Source organism: Daphnia magna, linkage group LG1, assembly GCF_020631705.1.
Source record: "Daphnia magna isolate NIES linkage group LG1, ASM2063170v1.1, whole genome shotgun sequence".
Lineage (NCBI taxonomy): Eukaryota > Metazoa > Arthropoda > Branchiopoda > Diplostraca > Daphniidae > Daphnia > Daphnia magna.
In genome coordinates this window covers 18,684,493-18,703,340 of record NC_059182.1, presented here as the reverse complement: position 1 = coordinate 18,703,340, position 18,848 = coordinate 18,684,493, and the positions used below count along the sequence as shown (strand labels likewise).

The following is an 18,848-nucleotide window of genomic DNA, read 5'->3' as shown; positions in this document are numbered from 1 at the left end:
CCCACTTCGTTTTTCCTCTTGTATTCACCTCATCTCGCAGTAAAACAAAACGATGGCTAAAATGACCGGCCCAATTACACGCTGTCTGATCCGCTTCTAAACATGCCCCATTGAAGTGACGTGGATTGGCCGTAAAACGTGTTACGTCTTTGTACAAGTACATACACATACACACAGTAGTCTAACTTGCGTGTGGTTCGATGAGCTCGTTAGACAAGATGACGTAAAACGTGGTAAAACCCTGATTGCAGTTTACTAAAGGCTATTTACATGTAACATTTGTTTTAGTGCCCTTGGTTTGATGTCTATATCCGAAGGCTAGAAAGGATAATAGCTAAATCAATAAGCTTTAAATCCACAACGAATTCTGTAGAGTGCTGACTGTTTGTCATACGTCTCTCAGAAGTATTAAAAGGTTTTTTTTTTCTTTCTTAATCACAGGTTGATCCTTGATATGCAGTATATGACTAGTATGTACAGAAAACTTTGGAGATAAAGGTTATCTTTTCACATTTTTTACGCAAGAACTTTGGTTTTGCCACTGTCTCCGCCCCCCCTTTCATGATTTTTTTTTTTTTTTTAAACATGGAAGATTACATGTAAATGTAAGAGTGGACCCAAGAACACATAGATGCAGCAAACAATCTAAGCCAACCCTTACCGGCTAAAACCGAACCGTTCCGGCCAAGTTTCTCAGCATGTCAACTTTTCAATACGAATATTCATTTTTAGCTTGCTCATCCATGATGCTGCGTTCGCTTTCAAGGTTTCCAGGCACTCGGGCCGAGAATTATTCAAAACTGTGATGGAACTTGAAAGGTGCAATGCTGTCGAGTACCATCAATTGTACTAAAATATGTAGACCAGAGAGATTGCTACGTGCAACAACATCATGGGCCCGGGAATAAAGACCAAAGTGCATCGGTCAGATTCGGTAAATCACACGAAACTCGCGCATGTACATTTACATCTTGGAGTAGATGTGTAGGGTGTCTTTAGAAGAGTAGTCCACTAAGAAAAATGTAGGGAAATGTCAAAAAAAAACATGAGGACACAGAAAAAAGTGAGGATTATTGATAGAGCAAAGTAGAGCGTGAACCGTCTATGTGTAACGTAAAGAAAAAAAGAGGATGAAATGAAATTGAAAAGGCTTTTTTTTCCCCCTTATTCTCTCCCATTGACAGCACACATGTGTATGTATGCAAAGTTGTAAGCCGCTTTAGCCTTTTTATTTATATTTTTCCTCTCTCAGTTCAATCTGTTTTCTTCTTTTTGCATCTATCTGCCTTATGTTGACTCTTTCTTCAGGTCCAACCGTAAAGCCTGCCAGAAAGAGAGCCCCATAAATGGGCTCGGTCTGCATCTACTCAAGTCTATGCGTTCAATCCAGCAAAGAAGAAAACATTGGAAAAGTCTAAAGAGTCGAGGCATCTATAAATAATTCAACCGTGTTGACAACAGGCTAAAAAGCATTTCAAATCAAACATAAATACCGCATACTATACACTATCCAAAATGAACTCTAACCACAATCAAAATACACACATACAAAAAGATTGCCAATAGAGAATATAGGTATAATGATACACTAGAAGATTTAAATATTCAATTATAGCCTGCTACTATAACTGAGGATATTTATGCCGGGCTATAGCAATACACACATGGGATTCTATCGGGCGGTGATGATGTCGTTGGCACCTCACAGAATTGTGACGTCATGGATTATACGGTAATGACATGTGGCGTGATACGTTTAGGGACTCAAAAGGACTTTTTCATCTGCCTTACAAAAACTTCTTTTACACAGCGGATGGATTTCATTATCGATTGGTATGCCCACCGAGTGATGTTAACACCAAAGGCAATCGAATAAGAGATCTCTCATCTCATTCAACCAACCGCGTAGTAGGCGTCTAACGGCAGAATATTGCATCAGCTTGAAACTACAGGATCGATGATACGTTGGGAAGAGTAGAGGGCGATGCAAGTTTTGTTTTGTTTTGTTTTTTTAAGAGCGAAGAAAAGGGGATTGAGATGTCACCCCTTGTGGCGTCAAACTGAGCCGACCGAGATTGGTCTCAGTTCGTTCTCCGTTATGGGCTCCGTGTCCCTTTTTCGTAGGAAAAACGAAATCTACTGCGTATAGAGAGATGATGATAATAAGAAAAAAAAAGAGCTACGACTATGTTCTTCAATTTTGATTTCATGGACTAGAGCAGTGAGACGATTTGGAGAATTCTTCATTTCATGGCTGACAATTTTAGCCCTTCACCTTCGATGCGTTCGTGTGTCAGTTATAACTGGGACTCGGATACAAGTAAAAGTCTATTAGTCAACAGGCAAGCGAACATAAGAGCTCAGATTTCGACGTTTTGTTTGCTTTAGTAAGCAGGAAACAAGGGCAGACATGAGATGACGATGCGAAAAAGTGAAATTTTTCCCCAGTCTGATAAGAAAGAAAAAAGAGCGACTTGTAAATAACGGCTGGTAAACGTCAATTCGATGATTGACTTTATCAGGAAGGATTGTGTACATTGAGATGTGTTCATTTACCTGCATCTTGTAAATAAGAACAGAGGGGGGTATTAAAAGCGGATTAAGAAATACGCCAGCGCAGCAACAAGAATCGAAAGTCTATAGGAAAACGTAACGCATATGTACAAATCAGACAATAAATAAAAAGTGAGCAATCAATGTTGCACGATAGTAAGCTGAGAAATGGATCAACATTGGACCTTGAGGCCAGTAAACATCCATTTGAAAGTCATGTATCAAGCATTTCTCAGCTTTCAAGTGATAGCAACAACTGCACGCAACAAAACATTCGACTGACTCTATACAACTAATCCATTGCTATATAGTTGATGGCATTAGCAATGTCGCTAACCGATGACTTAATCTGGCTCAAATCTCGTTCGACATCGAATGAGCGCGAGCAACGGTCCAGGTGGAATCAGCAGGGGAACAGGAGAATTATTAATAAGAGGGCGAGTCACGTAACCACAACTAGTCGTACAAATCGTTTCTTTTTCCCGTCCTACAGCCCCGCCCTTTCCACTCCGATGGGGGGGGGGGACTCTACCAAAAGACCTGCCAAGTAATCTGATTACTACTAGCCAGCAGCTTTGATTAGAGATCAACGACTAAATAGGCTTCCTCTTTCGTTGCAACTCTTGTCTCGTTCATGGATTATGCAGTTATAGCAAGTAAGGACTAGATCTATGTAATAAACGGGCTGCACGCACACGAGCAGTATACAAAGTCATCGTCTATTGCTGTGCGTGTCATCGTAATAAGACATACGTACGGGTTAAAGGTGTAAAGTACAAGGCACTCGGAGAATAGACCCAGGAAGCGGAACGAAATGATCAATGCAAATATTAATTATTTCAACATCAAAAAAATATTCTTAGTCAGCGAATGGGATTTTTTTTGACGTTTTCCTCCTCCTCCCCCGCTAGGATTCCGGAATAAGAAAAAGGAAATTCTTGTAGATATGCGAATAAGCCGATTATCTTGTTGTTTTCTACTCGGCCGAATGAAATAACATTCGACTGTCGATCAGGGACGTACACCATACGCACCGAATAAAGAGGATCTGTGAGTTACGTCATAGGACGAGGTTGAATGAATCAATAACCAAAAGAGGCAGCCTCCAGCAATCTAAAGATAAACAAAACAAAAGAGATTCAAAATCCGCCTTTTGCTGGCCATAAACGTCCAAAGAAATGACTCATTACTCAAAGTGGCCTGTTCCTGTCGCACGATTGCCCAATTCCTCATGTCTTCCTTTTCTATGCAACTGGCTTTCATCAAAAAACCGAACACACACACACACACACAAACGGCGACCTGCGACCCACTCGTCTCGTTTATTATGACAGGGCTAATGTCCGTGCGTGCGTGTAAAAGGCCATCTGTCAACAGACGGCAAGAACAATGAAAGCCCCGCCGTTAGGTATAGGACGCAGTCAACCTCCTGCGTGATGTGCACCACAATCCTTGCCCATCGCTTTCTATATGTTCTATATACTGTTTCCGAAGCGACGTCCATTTTGTCTGTAGGTAATTATTATCATCGTCGTCGCTCATGCTCGTTCTCGTTACCCACCCGTCTCCGTTAAAAGCCGCTAAGCTCTCGCTAATTAATTGAGAAAATATGATACTGTGTCATCGTCGCATTCTCTTTTGTTGATGCCTATCGTTTCTCCATTCGTCCTTAATAGGACGTTAATATTTTCTATCCTCCCCCTGATGACGTTCTTCGCGTTCGCTCATTTGCCGCCGGCATTTATTCTCGTTTCGTGACTTTGGCTACTTCTTGAAAAACAGCATCGACTAAAACTGTCATTAGAAAACGAGATATCGCCTCTATACCTCTCATATCCGAAAGACGATAAAGACCCAAATCAAATGATTAACAACTCGATCAAAAATAAGAAAAACGGGAGCAACGTCAGCAGAAACGAGCATATTGAACGCAGCCATAGAGACAGAAAGTCTACAGCCATAGATCAGACAAAAAGGATTGGTCCCCAAAGGCGAAGCAAAGAGTCGGTGGCCCGTTCCTTCGAGATGATGTATAGATAGATATATATATAGTATATATCTAACTCCCTCCTTTTTTTGTTTTGTTTTTTATAGTCTCTTTTATTTTCGACATAGACTAGAGCAGTCAGTAGCCTATAACGCTGGTTATCTGCTGGCCCTACTGGCCCAGACAAGGAATGGCTCTCAGCCGCCCACTGTTTTTTTTTTTATTTAAACAAGAGATACATATACCCCTCCCTAACAACCATCCGGGAAACGGCTGGATATCATCCACACAAACAGACAAAAACAGAACCAGGACACAAGTAGAGTCTATAAAGCAACGAAAAGGAAGATGCACAACACAGGAATAAAAGAAAAAAAAAAAGAAATGGGCTGGCTACTTATATTACTTTAGCGGACGGGTTGCCCACGCTGATGGCTTCCTTTCACTCATTTCCCTGGACACCGATCGACATCCACCCAATCGATAAATTCTTCGTTTAGACACTGTTCGATGTAGACTATAAAAGAACACTACACCGTCTCACTTTGCAATCGGCCTTTTTCTTTTCCCTTTTACGTAACCCCTAAATATAGTCCGAGACAGTGAACCAAACACTATTCCATTTCAAACGAAATCGATCTACGTGTAATCTAGCTCGTCCTTTGAAAAACTCTGAACTACAACAATCAAGTTCTTTTTTGCCGAAGAATAGGCAAGACATAAAATATGAAACGAAGGGAATTACAAGACTTGACTTATCTGAATAGAAACCAACGGTGTGTTGATGTTGAACTGCTTTTTCCATCACCTTTGAGCTGCTGCTACACACCGAATAGATTCACTTTCAAGTGCACGACCTTTGATATCGCAACTGCAACTGAAGCAAAAATTCTGAAAATAGCAGGGGGCGTTATTTGCTCACTCTGCCTCTTAAAACCTAATGAGCCCTTAAGGCTCATCTCACGTCGTTGAATATTCATTTTTGTTTTTTTCCTCGATTTATCACCGACAATAACATTACATCAATACAATTGACAAATACATCCATCAGGTTTATAAGGACTCGAGTGTCGCAGTCAACGATGACTCAACTGAGGCCTTTCAAATAAAAAGTAAAGAAGATTTAGGGGTGGGGGGAGATTACGAACACACAACAGATGCCACCAATATGTTATTAAACACAACCCATTATATAACTACGTCAAAAGGGAAAGCAACGTGTACTTTTATAGACTAGCATCTTTCCACTGCATTTGGGGGGGGCGCCCTGCTGTGTGACAAGACAACATCGTTTATGCCCCTCGCTTTGTGCTTCTATTGCGAAGGGAAGGTTGACGGCAAAAAAAAAAAAAAGGGCGGAATGAACTCCCTATTCCGGATAGACCGGATGAAGAGAGACGTTGGCTGCTGTTCAATGAAAGTTGATATCCCACAAATCCCGTACGGCGGGGTGGGTTTGTTTTGTGGTGGCCCGCAATCCGATGACGGCCATCCATTTCCTATTCTCTTTTTGGATTGCTGATTTCTTTTTCACTTGATCCCAATCCTTTCATCAGCACACGATTCGAAAGTTCGAACGGAAATCATTTACAGGTATAGAAATTATTACATTATTATAATTTTTTTTTTTTAAATAAAACTCTTTTGCGCTGTACTTGAGGGCGGTAAGAGTCAAGTCCCAATAGCCTCTTTTATAGTTTGAGCATTCCCTTTTTTTTTTGTTTTTGTTTGTTGTTCTCTGTTTGGCTGCCTTTTTCTCGTGCAATGCCCGTCTGATGACTCCTGCGGGAATGGCGTTTGAAAGAGCCATTACGTCAAGAGAACGGAGAGAGAGAGGGGGGAGGGCGACAACGAGCACATGCAGAAGGAGGGGACGTGAGCGGGTGCGGCTTTGACAGCCGCATTATCATGCGACACTCTTCTTTCTACCCTCCTCTTTACCTCTCTCTCTCTCTTGAAAACAAAAAAATAAATAAATAAATAAAAGGACTCACTCGATAATAGCGAGTTATAGAGACGTCTACAGCCCAATACACAAACAGACACTAGGAGACACAAAGAGACGAGGTTAGTGTGCAGTTGGAATTGGCGACGCAAAGCCCCTGATGGCTTTCAACTTCATTATTCTCTGCTTTCTGCTTACGAGTTCCTTTTGTCAATGCAGGCGAAACTATCTCTCGTTTGTTATGGGCTCGTTTGTTGATAGGCAAGATATGCGTATGTGTATGTACTGTACGTATACAAAGTATGTTATAACTAGAGTCCGTTCTGAGATCAGATATCTTTGGGACAGTCCACCCCCTCAATCAACGGGATAATGGCGGCGATAATTCGCGGAAAAGCGCATCCGAGCGTGCCGCCCCATTTACCATCGATGTGGAAAATGAGTTGGATGAGGCCTGAATTTAAGTCGCTTGATTGTTTGATTACACTTGTAATCCAATCACGTGTGTGGGACACAATTCCGGGATGACGTTTAGTCCTTTGATAATGAACTCCAGAAGATTCACGAACGTGTGCCGCAACATCACATCGATTGGCTCTTTATGTTTTGGCTGGGGAAAAATGCTGGCCATTGCTTTTGAGGTGGACGAGTCTTTGTAGTCTACGATGATTTGAGTTTCATTTGTTTAATTATTTCTCATGGCCAGTATAATATAATGCGAGGGTGTTTATAGACACGCGATATATTAACAATGACATGTTAAGTAGCCGAGCCATGGTGAAGAGGAGAAAGAAAAGCAAAACAGCCAACAAACACGTCGAAAATATGGAAAAGAAAATAGGGACGAGACAATTGCAACCGACTTAGCACAACAGGGTGGATGAATCGAAACGGAAAAATCGTTGAATCAAAAACATCCAACAGCTGACCGAGCACACAGACACACGCACACAAACAAAACGGCTATATAATAATTCATAATACAAAACATGACGCGAGTACGGGGGCGTGGAAGGAAAGCGATACGTTCAAAGACTTGATTGACGACAAATCCACGTAGAAATCGAACCAGATGCGAACAAAACATACGAATGACTATTTTTAAGAAAACAAAAAGGTGGGCACGTCATTGAGAGTAAAAATAGACAACGACGTCTGGTGGGACATGCCTACGATCGTTCACGTTGCCCTCATCAATAACGCAATATCAAATGACATCCCCCCGCCTTCCCCCCATCTTGTTTTCGGGAAAATGTAGGACACGGTAGGACATTTCCTTGTTTGTCAGTGTCAGTGCGTGCAAGCCAATCAGACCATGCCACTGAGCGGAGATCGTGACGAATTGCCTGCAGCTGCCGTGACGTGATGCGGGTTGTGCTGATGGTGGTGAAGATGGTGAACGCCTGCAACCTGATTGGTCGACGATATTGAGCCGACGCTGCTGCCGCTACTGCTCGCACTGCTGCTGTTATTGTAAAGCGATGCGGCAGCGGCCGCCGCTGCCGCCGCCGCTGCGTGAGTGTAAAACAGAGAGGAGAAAGGCAATTGCTGCTGCGCAGACGCGACGCTCGACGAAACCGAAGGAGCCGCCATGTTGCCATTGCTGCTGTTGTTATTGCCGTTTTGCTGTTGCTGTTGTTGTTGTTGTTGCGGCGATAGCAGCGGCGATGATTGGCTTTTGCTGTTGCTGTAATTCACCTGGCCGTTGTGGCCGCATGAATTGGGCGTCACGCTGGTGGGCGTGTTGGCTCCAATCGGATGACGCAGATGATGAGCCGACGACGAAGATGAGCCTGAAGAGGTCATGTTGGATGACGCGTTGACTGTCGAATTGGTGTTGCTCGCCACCCCACTGTTCTCGTGGTAGAGGATCGGCACGCGGACGATGCGCTGATGTCCCGCGGCCGCCGCCGCCGCCATGTTGGCCGCCATATTGGCCGCTTCCAGTTCGGCGGCCAATTGGCGTTTCCATTTGTTGCGTCGATTTTGGAACCAAATCTTCACCTGAGTCTCCGTCAGGCTGAGCGACGCGGCTAGGCCGGCTCGTTCGGAGCTGGACAGGTACCGTTTCATATCGAAAGTCGATTCCAGTTGAAACACCTTTGACCGTACAAATAAAATACATTCGTTCATTTCATTTTCCACACGAATTGCGACCGGTTCGAAATCCTACCTGACTGCGGGAGAAAACTGTGCGCGTCTTCTTCTTGCGTTTGCTGTTACTGCCGGCCGAATGGCCCGACCCGCTGCTGCTGTTGTGCAGCTGCTGGTGCTGTCCGTGTCCCGCGTCCGTGGCCGATGAAGACGAAGAACAACCTTTGCCTTTACTGCCGTTATTGTTGATGTTGTTGTTGTTGTTGTTGTGATGGTGATGGCCGTGGCGGTGGTGATGCAAATGATCGTCCCGTTCTGCGTCAGAATCCGCGTTCGATCCGGTGGCCTCGCAACATCCATCTTCCTCTTCCATCATCATGTAATGCACCGAATTGTTATCATCCGTATCGTCCACTCCGCCCACGTCGATTTTGCTATCAGCGTCAGAGAAATTGTCATCTAAGGAATATTTCGAAAAACGTTTAGCGTTTGGTATAATGAAGGCCTTTTCATGGGAGGAAGAGGAGGAGTTTTAAACGTTGTAAGAGGAGTGTCCGAGAAACTTCCTCCACTTTGTTGAAAAATGAAATTTAAAAAATAAACTTGGAAGGGGGAGGTAAAATAGTAGCCATTGATTGTCGGGCTAATTTTAACAAAACGGGCGATGATGGAATTAAAAAAAAAAAAGGGGTGGAAACTTTAGACGGGCGAGGATGAAAGACAAGTCGTTTGTTTTTTCCTTAAAAATAAAAATAATAAAAATAAGAAGAATGCGAAAAAAGGTGAGACGACCCTCACACACTTTCTTCGTGGCGCCGCGTATATATTCGGCTTCGTAATCGTGGTCGTCTTTGAACCTCTACTATATACAGCATTTTAAACATTCATTTTCCGTTGTTGAAGAAAGCCCATGAAGAAGAAAGGATTTTCTGTTGAATTTTTTTTTTTTCAACTTGAAGGTGAAAAGGCTGTCAGCACTTGAAGGGGCTGAGTAGCTATTTGATCTCTATAATTCCGGTCGATGTAATACAACAACAGTACTAGCATATCTCTTGGCTGTCTGCATAACCAAGTCTAGTTGCATCTATGGAACGGTAGCGGCGCCCTCGTGACCACTTGACAGACTTCGTTTTAGTTGCCTTGAGCAAGAATCCATCACGAGGCAAATAAAAAGCGGGCGACAAAAACTAAACCCGACTTGAAAAAGAGGGGGGGCAATAACGAATGTTTTATACGGTTTTTTTTAAATAAATAAATAAATAAACAAATATGGTGTGAGCGCATTCCGCAGTCAAACACATGCACCCGTCGCACTTGGTTGGCTTCACGGAGGATAACTTATTTGTTTTGGGTTATTTAACTGCGCCCACCTTCCTATTTAGTTCGGTACCGCCCTACTCGTACTCCACTGTACACCCCTCTTTTTTGTTTTTTAAACTGCGTTCGAGCTACTGTTGAAAGCTTGATTTCATTTTGAAAAAAAAGAAAAAAGAAAAAGGGAAAGTGATGCAATAAACGTAGTTGCACGGCCTGGGAAAGTATGGCTCCTGTTTTTTTTTTTTTATTTTTATAAGCCAAACAAACCCCCCCCAAAAATAAAAATCGAGAGCATTAAACAAAAAGTGGGGGGGGGGAGGTAGAGACACCTGAAGGACTTCCGCGTCAATTGCTCCTCATTTCGTGCGTGTTTAATGCCTTCAAAAATGTGTTTGCTTTTGCATACGGGTGTAATGGCAGTCCTTTGGTGTTGGAGGGGCGATCCTAAGGCTTACTCACCTCCATTAACTAGTTCTTTTATTCTGTGCAAACCTATCGGAGCTTCAGATGTGAGCGATCTAGTCTATGGCCTCGTGGAATCAATTGTGAACCAAGCGTACAAAACGTTAGACATATACAGTAGTTGGTATCGTTATACAACTGTCTTTCTATGAAGCGGTAGTGTGGTTTCGTCCAACTCTGTTTGCAACTCAAAATGCTTATCATTCGAAACTGATGTGATTCTATTGTGGCAGCCACTCCCACCCACTTTGCGTCAAACGAATGGTATGCGCGTAATTCATGTGTAGAGCTTCCACTGTCCCCGTTCGTTTCATGCCTCTTACCGTTTAGCCGATGAGCTATACAGCAATTGTTTGACATTTAAAACCAGACGGAAAGGGCGGGACGTGAAACAAAATGAAGAACCCATCGACAACTATAAAAAGAAAAAGGAAACAAAAGGCTGCATGAAGAATCAAGTGTCGTGTTGGAGACTCACGAGCGCAGAGTTTCAAACTTATCGTTTTTCTTTCCCATGACGATCCAAAAAATAAATAAATACATGCGACGATGTCCCTTATTTCCAGTTCTCGTCTTTCCAAACCCCCCCAGCCCCGAAAAGAAAAGAAGTTGTAGTTGGTTCTTTCTTTCTTGAAATATAAAAATGTCCCCTTTTGCTTTGCTAGAAGCTGCTTTATAGTTGACGCGATTAGCGCTCAACACGCTCGACTTGCCTCTAGACGCATAGAGTAGCTCCAACATTTCTATTTGAACGCGGCTTATGATCGATTGTTTGTGTTCTTGAACGACGCCTCCGCTCGTGTTACGATCAAGGAATGCCATCAACCTGAAACGACTCACAGACAGAGCCCTTTCTTTTCTTTTTATAGAAACATCAACGACATGAGACGGGCCAATGCACCCCAAGTTCTCCTCGTACATAATCAACTTGGTCCGTCTTTCTCTCTCTTCAATCGCTTATTACAATAATCCCGTCAGTTGTTTCTATATAATCAAATGTGACGTTGCTCTTCGTTTAGAAAGAGCTCCACCCCCTCCCATGATTGAATACAGCCTTTTAAATTTGAAAATTGATTAAGACTGACCGTCGTGATTGAAGGAAGCGGACGAATTGTGGCACCGGTCAGCGTCGTCGACATCGTCGCTCCCACTCGATCGTTTCCGCTTGTTGACGGCAATAGACGGTGTGGATGAGGAAGGATGGATTGGCGATTTGTTGGCGTGATCCATCGCCGCCATTCCGCTCATGGCCAGGTTGTATGCCTTGCCCGTTAGGGACAATGGACTGCTGGACAGTGGCGGACCGTGTTGGTCGTAACGCCACGATGAGGGCAAGTGGTGATGATGATGTTCCATGCTGGCCGGCCCGTCTCGAGAAGTTCCGTTGCCGGAGGCCGAAAGAGCCGAACTCTTTAAGGACGTCCAGTAGCTGGAAGCTGCCGCTGCAGCTGCGATCTGCTGCTGGACGCTATGCAAATGTTGCAAGTGTTGGAGATTACTGGCAAACTCGGCTGGACTTGCAGCCCCGTACGGGAATGGTGATGTCCCAGCAGCCGATCCGGCCGACGGATGGTGAGCAGACGGCCGTAGTGACAAGTGCGATAAGATCCCCAAGCTGATGGGTCCAAAATGAGTGCTAATTTAATTTAATCAAAGTAAACAATTGAGAACAGAATTGGACTTACCGAGACCATAGCGATTGATGAGCATCCGGTGCCAGTCCGGCTGTTCCCAGCCAATCTGGCCAGCCGGTCATCGCCGATGCCGAGTTGGAAGACGAGGAAGACGTCGGAGCGTTCGATCCGTGATGAAGATGAGCCAAATGGGCCAGCGCCGATGCATTGATGAACGGTGATCCGATTGACGGCTGTTGAATCACGATCCTATCGTTGACAGCCTTTGACTGATGATTGATTTCTGGACTAGTGTCTCTATTCTCGTCTCTTTCGCTCAGTCGGGCGTGTTTGCCATCACTGGTCTTCTTCTGCTCTTCCGTCGCCAACAGATTTGAAATGCTGAAATTGGATTTTTTGGTGGCGGAAGTTGTGCTGGCCGGCGGGACTTGAAGATGCAATAAGGCGGGTAAAGCAGAAGCCGTAGTTGGACTGGCCATCCGGCTGTTTGCTGTGCCGACAATTGACTCCATCAGCGGAGGCGAATCCATTTGGACTTGACTCATCGTTTTTGTTTCAGTTCCCTTTGATCGTGTCACGTTCACGTTCACGTTCGTTGACGTGACTGCCGACGCACCGCTTTCTCCCTTTCTTTTGTCTTTCACGCACAATGTTGCTCGTAAGAGTTTTAAACAAATGGCTGAAGAACCACAATGGAGAGTCGGAGTAAGGCAATGTCCGTTTCACTGGGCAGGTAGACGTCAAGTGACGACCGTTTTCCCGCAAAAACAAGCGACCCCAAAGTACCAACAACAAAAGGAAGAAGAAGATCGGCCAGAGACGACGACGATCGACGACTATATAATAAGCAATGGAGGTGGATGGACAAGTTTCGATGATACGAGCGCCCACTTGGATGGGTGGGGACGCAAAAAGAAGAACCACTCTATTGGATAGCAATTTCAGCTGCACTTTTCGAGCCACCGGAAAAGGGGAGGAGGTGAGTTGATTGCCTCCTTGCACATAGCCACACACACACACACCTTACTAGCAGATGGGACAAGAGCAGCCGCTAGACAAAACTGCGCAGATCGCGTTCACAGCGGTTGTTTTTTTTGGGAGGGGGGGGCTTTTTAGTTCACGATCGCTTGTGTGTGTTGTGTGCGCGCCAGCACCGATATAGACGATGCTCAGAACGAGAAGGATATGTGTGCTATAGTATATCTAGTCAATATCGTGCACGATGATGCCGCAACCGGAACAGATTCTTTCAACCAATCGGGCCACTTGGCGTCGCCCCCATCTCAATCGGCATTGGTCCAACAAGCAAAGCCAAACCCTCCTTCTCTCTTTCTCTCCTTTTTCTTTTGATTATTTCTTCCGTTTGGGCGCTGTTGTCTACCCTCTTGCAGTGGCTGCTGGTTCGTCTCTGAAATCCTGAACTAGATGCCAAACAACAACAAACTGATGTCGATCTTGCGGACGGAATTCTCCAGATTCTCCAAATCATCGGCTCTTCTTTCGCGGATCATCGAGCAAAGTGACGAGTACGTTCACTGCCGCTGCGCACTATTGTCGTTACACAATGTCTATTCTGCGCTCGGTTATATCGATGGCTTGATAGACTCCGATTTACTTCGTCGCTCTTCAGATGCGCGCAAACAGACGCCGACAATCAACCCCAAAACGATGCAGTTTTACTCGAAGACTCTTTGACGGATCGTTTAACGCAGGCCAATTAGCTCTCGGGTCGAGTTTAGCCTTAGACGGAGCAGCCATCAATCGATTGCAACTTACCGAAATATAATAAAGGGCATTCAGTCCAATTTTAATAGGACGGCCTATATCCAGTTAGAGATAGGATGACACAATCGAAACAATATCTTATACTTACCAAGAGGTTCTCGTCGATCAATTGGACGATGCCTTTTACCAAAGGCCTATCGAAACCTACATGTTATAAACTCATATATACCACAACCTTTAGACTTACAGTATACCTTTGGTGGAATGGCGCACAATGTACAGACATCTTGTGATCATGTGATCCTTATTTTTTTTTTTTTTCGTTGCTTTTTTTTCTTTTCTGTTCGTCAGCGCTGATTGGAATGGATGAGCTGTGGCCAGTCGGTAGCCGCTGCCAACGAACAAGAAGAGAACGATCGATTCGATATATAGCCTTGTATAGATACCAACATCAGCCAGTCGACAGTGAAGCAGCTCACATTAGGATCGATGGCTTTTTGATTAAGAACTTCTTTTGCTGCATCTCTCTTTGTCGCTTCTTCTTTCGTTGTAGACGAACACGACATCGTCGGCCATTGGAGAGAAACGGGAAAAAGATGATTCGATGGATTCACTGAATAGATTTTCAACGATGGCAGCGGATAGAAATGCGTTCGGTCTTTGACGGTGCCATGTCGCAGCATTGCACAACACAAGTTGGTCGATTGATTCCCAGCCCGCGTTTTTGATTTTTTTTTTACAAAAGGCAACAAAGAAAAATGATTTTCTTACAACTAAAAAAAGAGAGAAGAGGGTTTTTCCAAGAACATCGGGCTGTGTAGTCGGTTTTACATAACATGGATAGCAATCCATTCAGAATAAATGCGAAAAAGATTTGCTGCCCTTTTTTTTTTTGTGTGTGTGTGCGCAGAGTCGTGTGCACTTTTCAGGTTATAAAGATATCAACCAAAGTCATTTGAAGATGCGGAAAAAAAAAGAAGAACACACAACAGAAATATATCCAAGAATAAAGAATAAGAAAAGGGAACAGGTTAGAACCGAAAGAAAAAATCAAAAGGTGTATACCTTGGAGGGGTAGAGAGAGAGAGAGACTAATATACCAACCATGCAGACAGTGTACGTCGATCTACAACAAAAGAAAAAAGAGAGGGAAGAGAGGCAATCACTTAAATAGAGTGCTGCTGTATGTATAGGTAGATATACTATATACAGTATACGTGTACCGCACCAGCGTACATATCCACGATGCGCTGCTGATAAAGGCGAGTTTGAGCAATCGGTCTAAAATACTTGCCATTGATATAGGAAGAACGAGATTGAACGTGCATATATAGAACGACGTAAAATCTCAAGTGTCTTTTCAGCCCGATTGCCTCTCTCTCTCTCTTTGCCTGTTTTTACTGTGTGCTGGAGATCACGTGTGGGCTCTGACTTTCTTTTTTCCACTTCATCCTCAATCTCTTGTTGTCGAGTTGTTGTGTGTCGCCTATACATTTCGCGTCTACTGTACGTCTATAAACACAGTAAATACTCTCTCGTTCACATATATTGCCTTTTGATCTCCTTGTTCGCATCGCTGTGCATTGAACGAAAAGCCCATCATCACGATGATTGGGGAGAGGGGATGGATGGCTGTCCTGATTAAAAGCGTCCCTCTTTTTCGCTCTTTTTCAACATGTCCATTCTCAATGATGAAGACTTCTCCACTTTCTTCCACCCTTCGTGTATGGTGCGCTTCTCTTCTTTCACTCCGTTTCATTAGCTTGTGTGTGTATAGTATACGTTCTGCACGATCGTCGTCAACAACAACGAATCTCTTCGTTTTCCCTTTTTTTCTTTCTTTCCTTTTTTTAATGGAAAAAAAAAGCCTCTCTTCTCCTTTGCTTTTGTGTTGCCGTTTGCTTTTGGCTGTTGAATGGCCGACAAATGGAAACGATGACAGATCGATGATTGCTCTCGGCATCGCACTCATTGCCAGCAGCGAGCAATGAAAGAAACGCAAGCATTCAATACCGGAATTGAAAGTAGGACGAAGTTTGTACGTTGCCAGTAGCAGCTAGTCAATTATTCAGTCGTTTTTTTCTTCGTCAAATAGAGATGCATTGCCATGTTTATTTTCTTTTGTCGTCAGATCGTACAATAAAGTTGCACTTTGACCTTATACCCTCAAGCTGAGGCGGTTCTTCGCGGTGCACTCACAGCTGTTCATCAAAGACTGATGAGTAAAAGCTGGTTGAAAATATATGGCCAAATCATTTGTTGCCTTTTTCTTTTCAAAACAATTCGTGTTTCTCATTTTCTTTCTTGATGATGGCCCCATATTCATAAGGTGGACGATAGGCTATCGATTTCTGCTTGTTGTAATCGACGCTATGTCAATGACATTTACTGCAAGAGTCAAGAGAACCAGACGAAGGCAGGATGTCTCCTATATTCCGTTGATCATAGCAATCCCCGCTGTATTCATTCTCCCCCAAACTCCTGAAAAAAAAAGAAAACGCTATGTATAGTTGAATAAAAGGAATATGCAAGGAACTCTACCGTATAGACGAGATGAAGAGTTTTAGGGAAGAGTCAGTCTCTGGAGGCTGTTGGGGCGTTGTTGATGGCTCTTGCGTGAATAGGTGGATGATGCTGCTGCTGCTGGAAAGAGATTGAGAGGGAAAAAAAAGCGGATGATTGGGATGTGATGTTGCTCTGCTATATATGCTCCCCCTCTTTTTTTTGCGCTATTGTATACTACCACTAAAGAGAGACTTTGGATATTTCCCTTCCTTTTTTTTTTTTTTTAACTTTATTATTACAAGGGAGTTCATGTTTGTTTGGGTTACGTATTTGGTGTTGTTGGGTTACGAGGATATACTCGTACAGGATGTTTTATCTTGATGAAAAGAGTTCGCAGTGGAGCACTTCACCGCAGCATTGCTCGTATAAACCGTAAAATTCACTATAGGCCCGGATGCCGTTTCCTATTCCTGCATGTCATCATTTTTGCAGCCGCCTTCTTCGTCATTACATTTTAGAAATAAGGCAAACAAGAAAGGAGGATTCACATGTAGAGCATATTTAGAGATACTATTAGGTTTAGGGTGGGTTTAGAAAGCGCCAGAGTTGATGGGATTCAATTTGTCATCAAACCAAGTCTCAGAATGCAAACCACAAAAGTCTTTGGCATTTCGATGCCTTTCATTTTATGTATAGAACACAAAACGATGTCTATCGGTCTATACGGTGGCATTCCGCGTGCATGTCGCAGCAACGTAATCATGTGGATATAATAACCCTATAGTGTATTTTGCAAGCCTATTTACACAAGGAAGAAAACTAAATAGACTAGACAGTGTAATCTCTCTGCCAAAATCTCTGGTTATCATGACGCTGATGTGTGTTTCTTAAGACGATACTCAAAGAATTTGCTTGCAATTTATGTTTTTATTTGGTCTGCTGGCTATAGTAGACTCTTTCTATCTCTCCATATCCATCTCAAACTGCTTGCTGTACACACCCTTTCTAGTTGATGATTCTCTAGCATGAAGAGATGCCTTGTTCTCTGCCCCTTTCTTTTTTTCAAAAGAGAGACGAGACTTGATGTCTCTTTTGATGTTGATGACGAACAGACTCGTTGTCAACTATCTCATTCTAACTGATGGTGTGCCTGTGGGTAATTGATAGACGTACAGCACTACATGTACCATCACTAACTTAGTGTTTATTGTATGGGCAAATGAGCTGCTCAGGATCAATGGCTAGACACACAAAGTTTCTTACAGCTATTTTCTTCTATTAGTATTTAATGGGGTTTTTTTTTTGTGTCAACTCACGTGTATCAATAGACTGGCAGGAATCAGCCATGCACAGAGAAATGTTGAACAAGTTTGTAGTCAATGTTACGGGGTTTTCTCGTTGCTTCGTTCTCATTAAGACACTGTAACACATCTTATGCAACTTGTAATTGTATAACTGTTAAATCACGAGTTGGAACATTACGGAAAGTTCTATATGATGACACTCGAAATGATTCGGCAGATATTGTGGGGCACTTGGTACATGACATGAGTCGACTGCTGAACTGACATACGATGATGCCTAAGGCAGGGTTTACGTAATCAAAAGAAGGAGGAAAGGTGAGAAACAAAGATCCTGCGGCGCAAGGGGGTCAGAAAATCAAAATTTGAAAATGAATAGTCAAAGCTGATTTTCTAGATTCACTATAGACACCTTATGGCAATTAAAACATCAATTTGTACAAATGACATAACACTGCAGGAAAGACGGAATATTAATGGCTTCCTGTGTGGAACCTTAAACCAAAATCTAACGCTCTATAGAGAGACTCCCGGTTGACGTCCGAAGCCGGGAACCGAAGCTGAACTCAAAGGTACTTGTCCGGGCTACTTTGGTATACTTGTAGAGTGAACCTCTTTTTATTCGTGTTTAAACAATCATAACAGCTATTAGCAGATCGACCGTGGGATGGATGGATGGAACAAGAAAATCAGTCTGTTAATACAAAAGCGGTTGCTACTGGTTACATATGTTGCATATTATTTCGAGTACCGCGCGCACGCCAACCCTTGTGCTTACATTGCGCATCATGCATTTAATTTTGTTTTTTTCCATTTGGATGGGGAAATAAGCGTCCAGGGGGGAGGCGAGACGCGTGCAGAGACCCACTTGTGTCTCTCTTCAATCTCTCCACTCGATCCTCGGCGGCTGTGGTGGTAAACGCCCAAATCACCAACTACGATGATGATTACAGTCGTAAATACTGCCCTATGTATAGCCTCTTTTAGCTTGTTATAACTGGCTCTAATATTATAATGACCGATTCAATTGCAAACCTCTCTACGTTAATCCATCCGAATTTGATGGAGGACGGGCGCCATCCACGTTGTAAAGGTGGTGGGACCATGTATAGATTAGCTCCCGTGAACATTTACACAAGATTCCCTTTGTGCCCCGATGATGACGTAAGACTTGGGACGTAATGGCTGATCGGTTCTGTATCCTGGCACGTGACCTGCGTCTGTGGCTTCCCACTGCTGCTGTCGACGCCCGTTGCCTTCAGTCGTTTGGTATCTCGTAGATTGGTTTCCTCTAAATCGACTGAAATCAAACATTGAGGAATCCG

At 43.5% G+C, this 18,848-nt stretch overlaps 1 protein-coding gene and 1 long non-coding RNA gene across 3 annotated transcripts; both read right to left on the bottom strand.

Annotated features, from left to right (window-relative positions):
- Positions 1 to 3,253: 3,253 nt before the first annotated feature.
- Positions 3,254 to 5,460, bottom strand: LOC116935857. The gene is made up of 2 exons (XR_004401471.2): positions 3,744 to 5,460; positions 3,254 to 3,666 (listed from the first exon to the last, which is right to left on the bottom strand). It is a non-coding gene; the product is annotated as an uncharacterized LOC116935857 (long non-coding RNA).
- A 1,694-nt stretch (positions 5,461 to 7,154) lies between these two features.
- LOC116922569 (homeobox protein Hmx) lies at positions 7,155 to 17,814 on the bottom strand. Of its 2 annotated transcripts, none has more exons than XM_045173450.1 (6): positions 17,539 to 17,814; positions 16,259 to 16,360; positions 12,044 to 16,198; positions 11,444 to 11,973; positions 8,659 to 9,038; positions 7,155 to 8,585 (listed from the first exon to the last, which is right to left on the bottom strand). In XM_045173450.1, the coding sequence occupies exons 3-6, from the start codon at positions 12,535 to 12,537 to the stop codon at positions 7,794 to 7,796; spliced, it is 2,196 nt and encodes a 731-aa protein (XP_045029385.1). In that variant the 5' UTR covers positions 12,538 to 16,198; positions 16,259 to 16,360; positions 17,539 to 17,814; the 3' UTR covers positions 7,155 to 7,793. The 2 variants fall into 2 exon arrangements, with proteins under 2 accessions (XP_045029385.1, XP_045029387.1); XM_045173452.1 differs by having other exon boundaries at positions 16,259 to 16,357.
- Between the last annotated feature and the right edge of the window lie 1,034 nt (positions 17,815 to 18,848).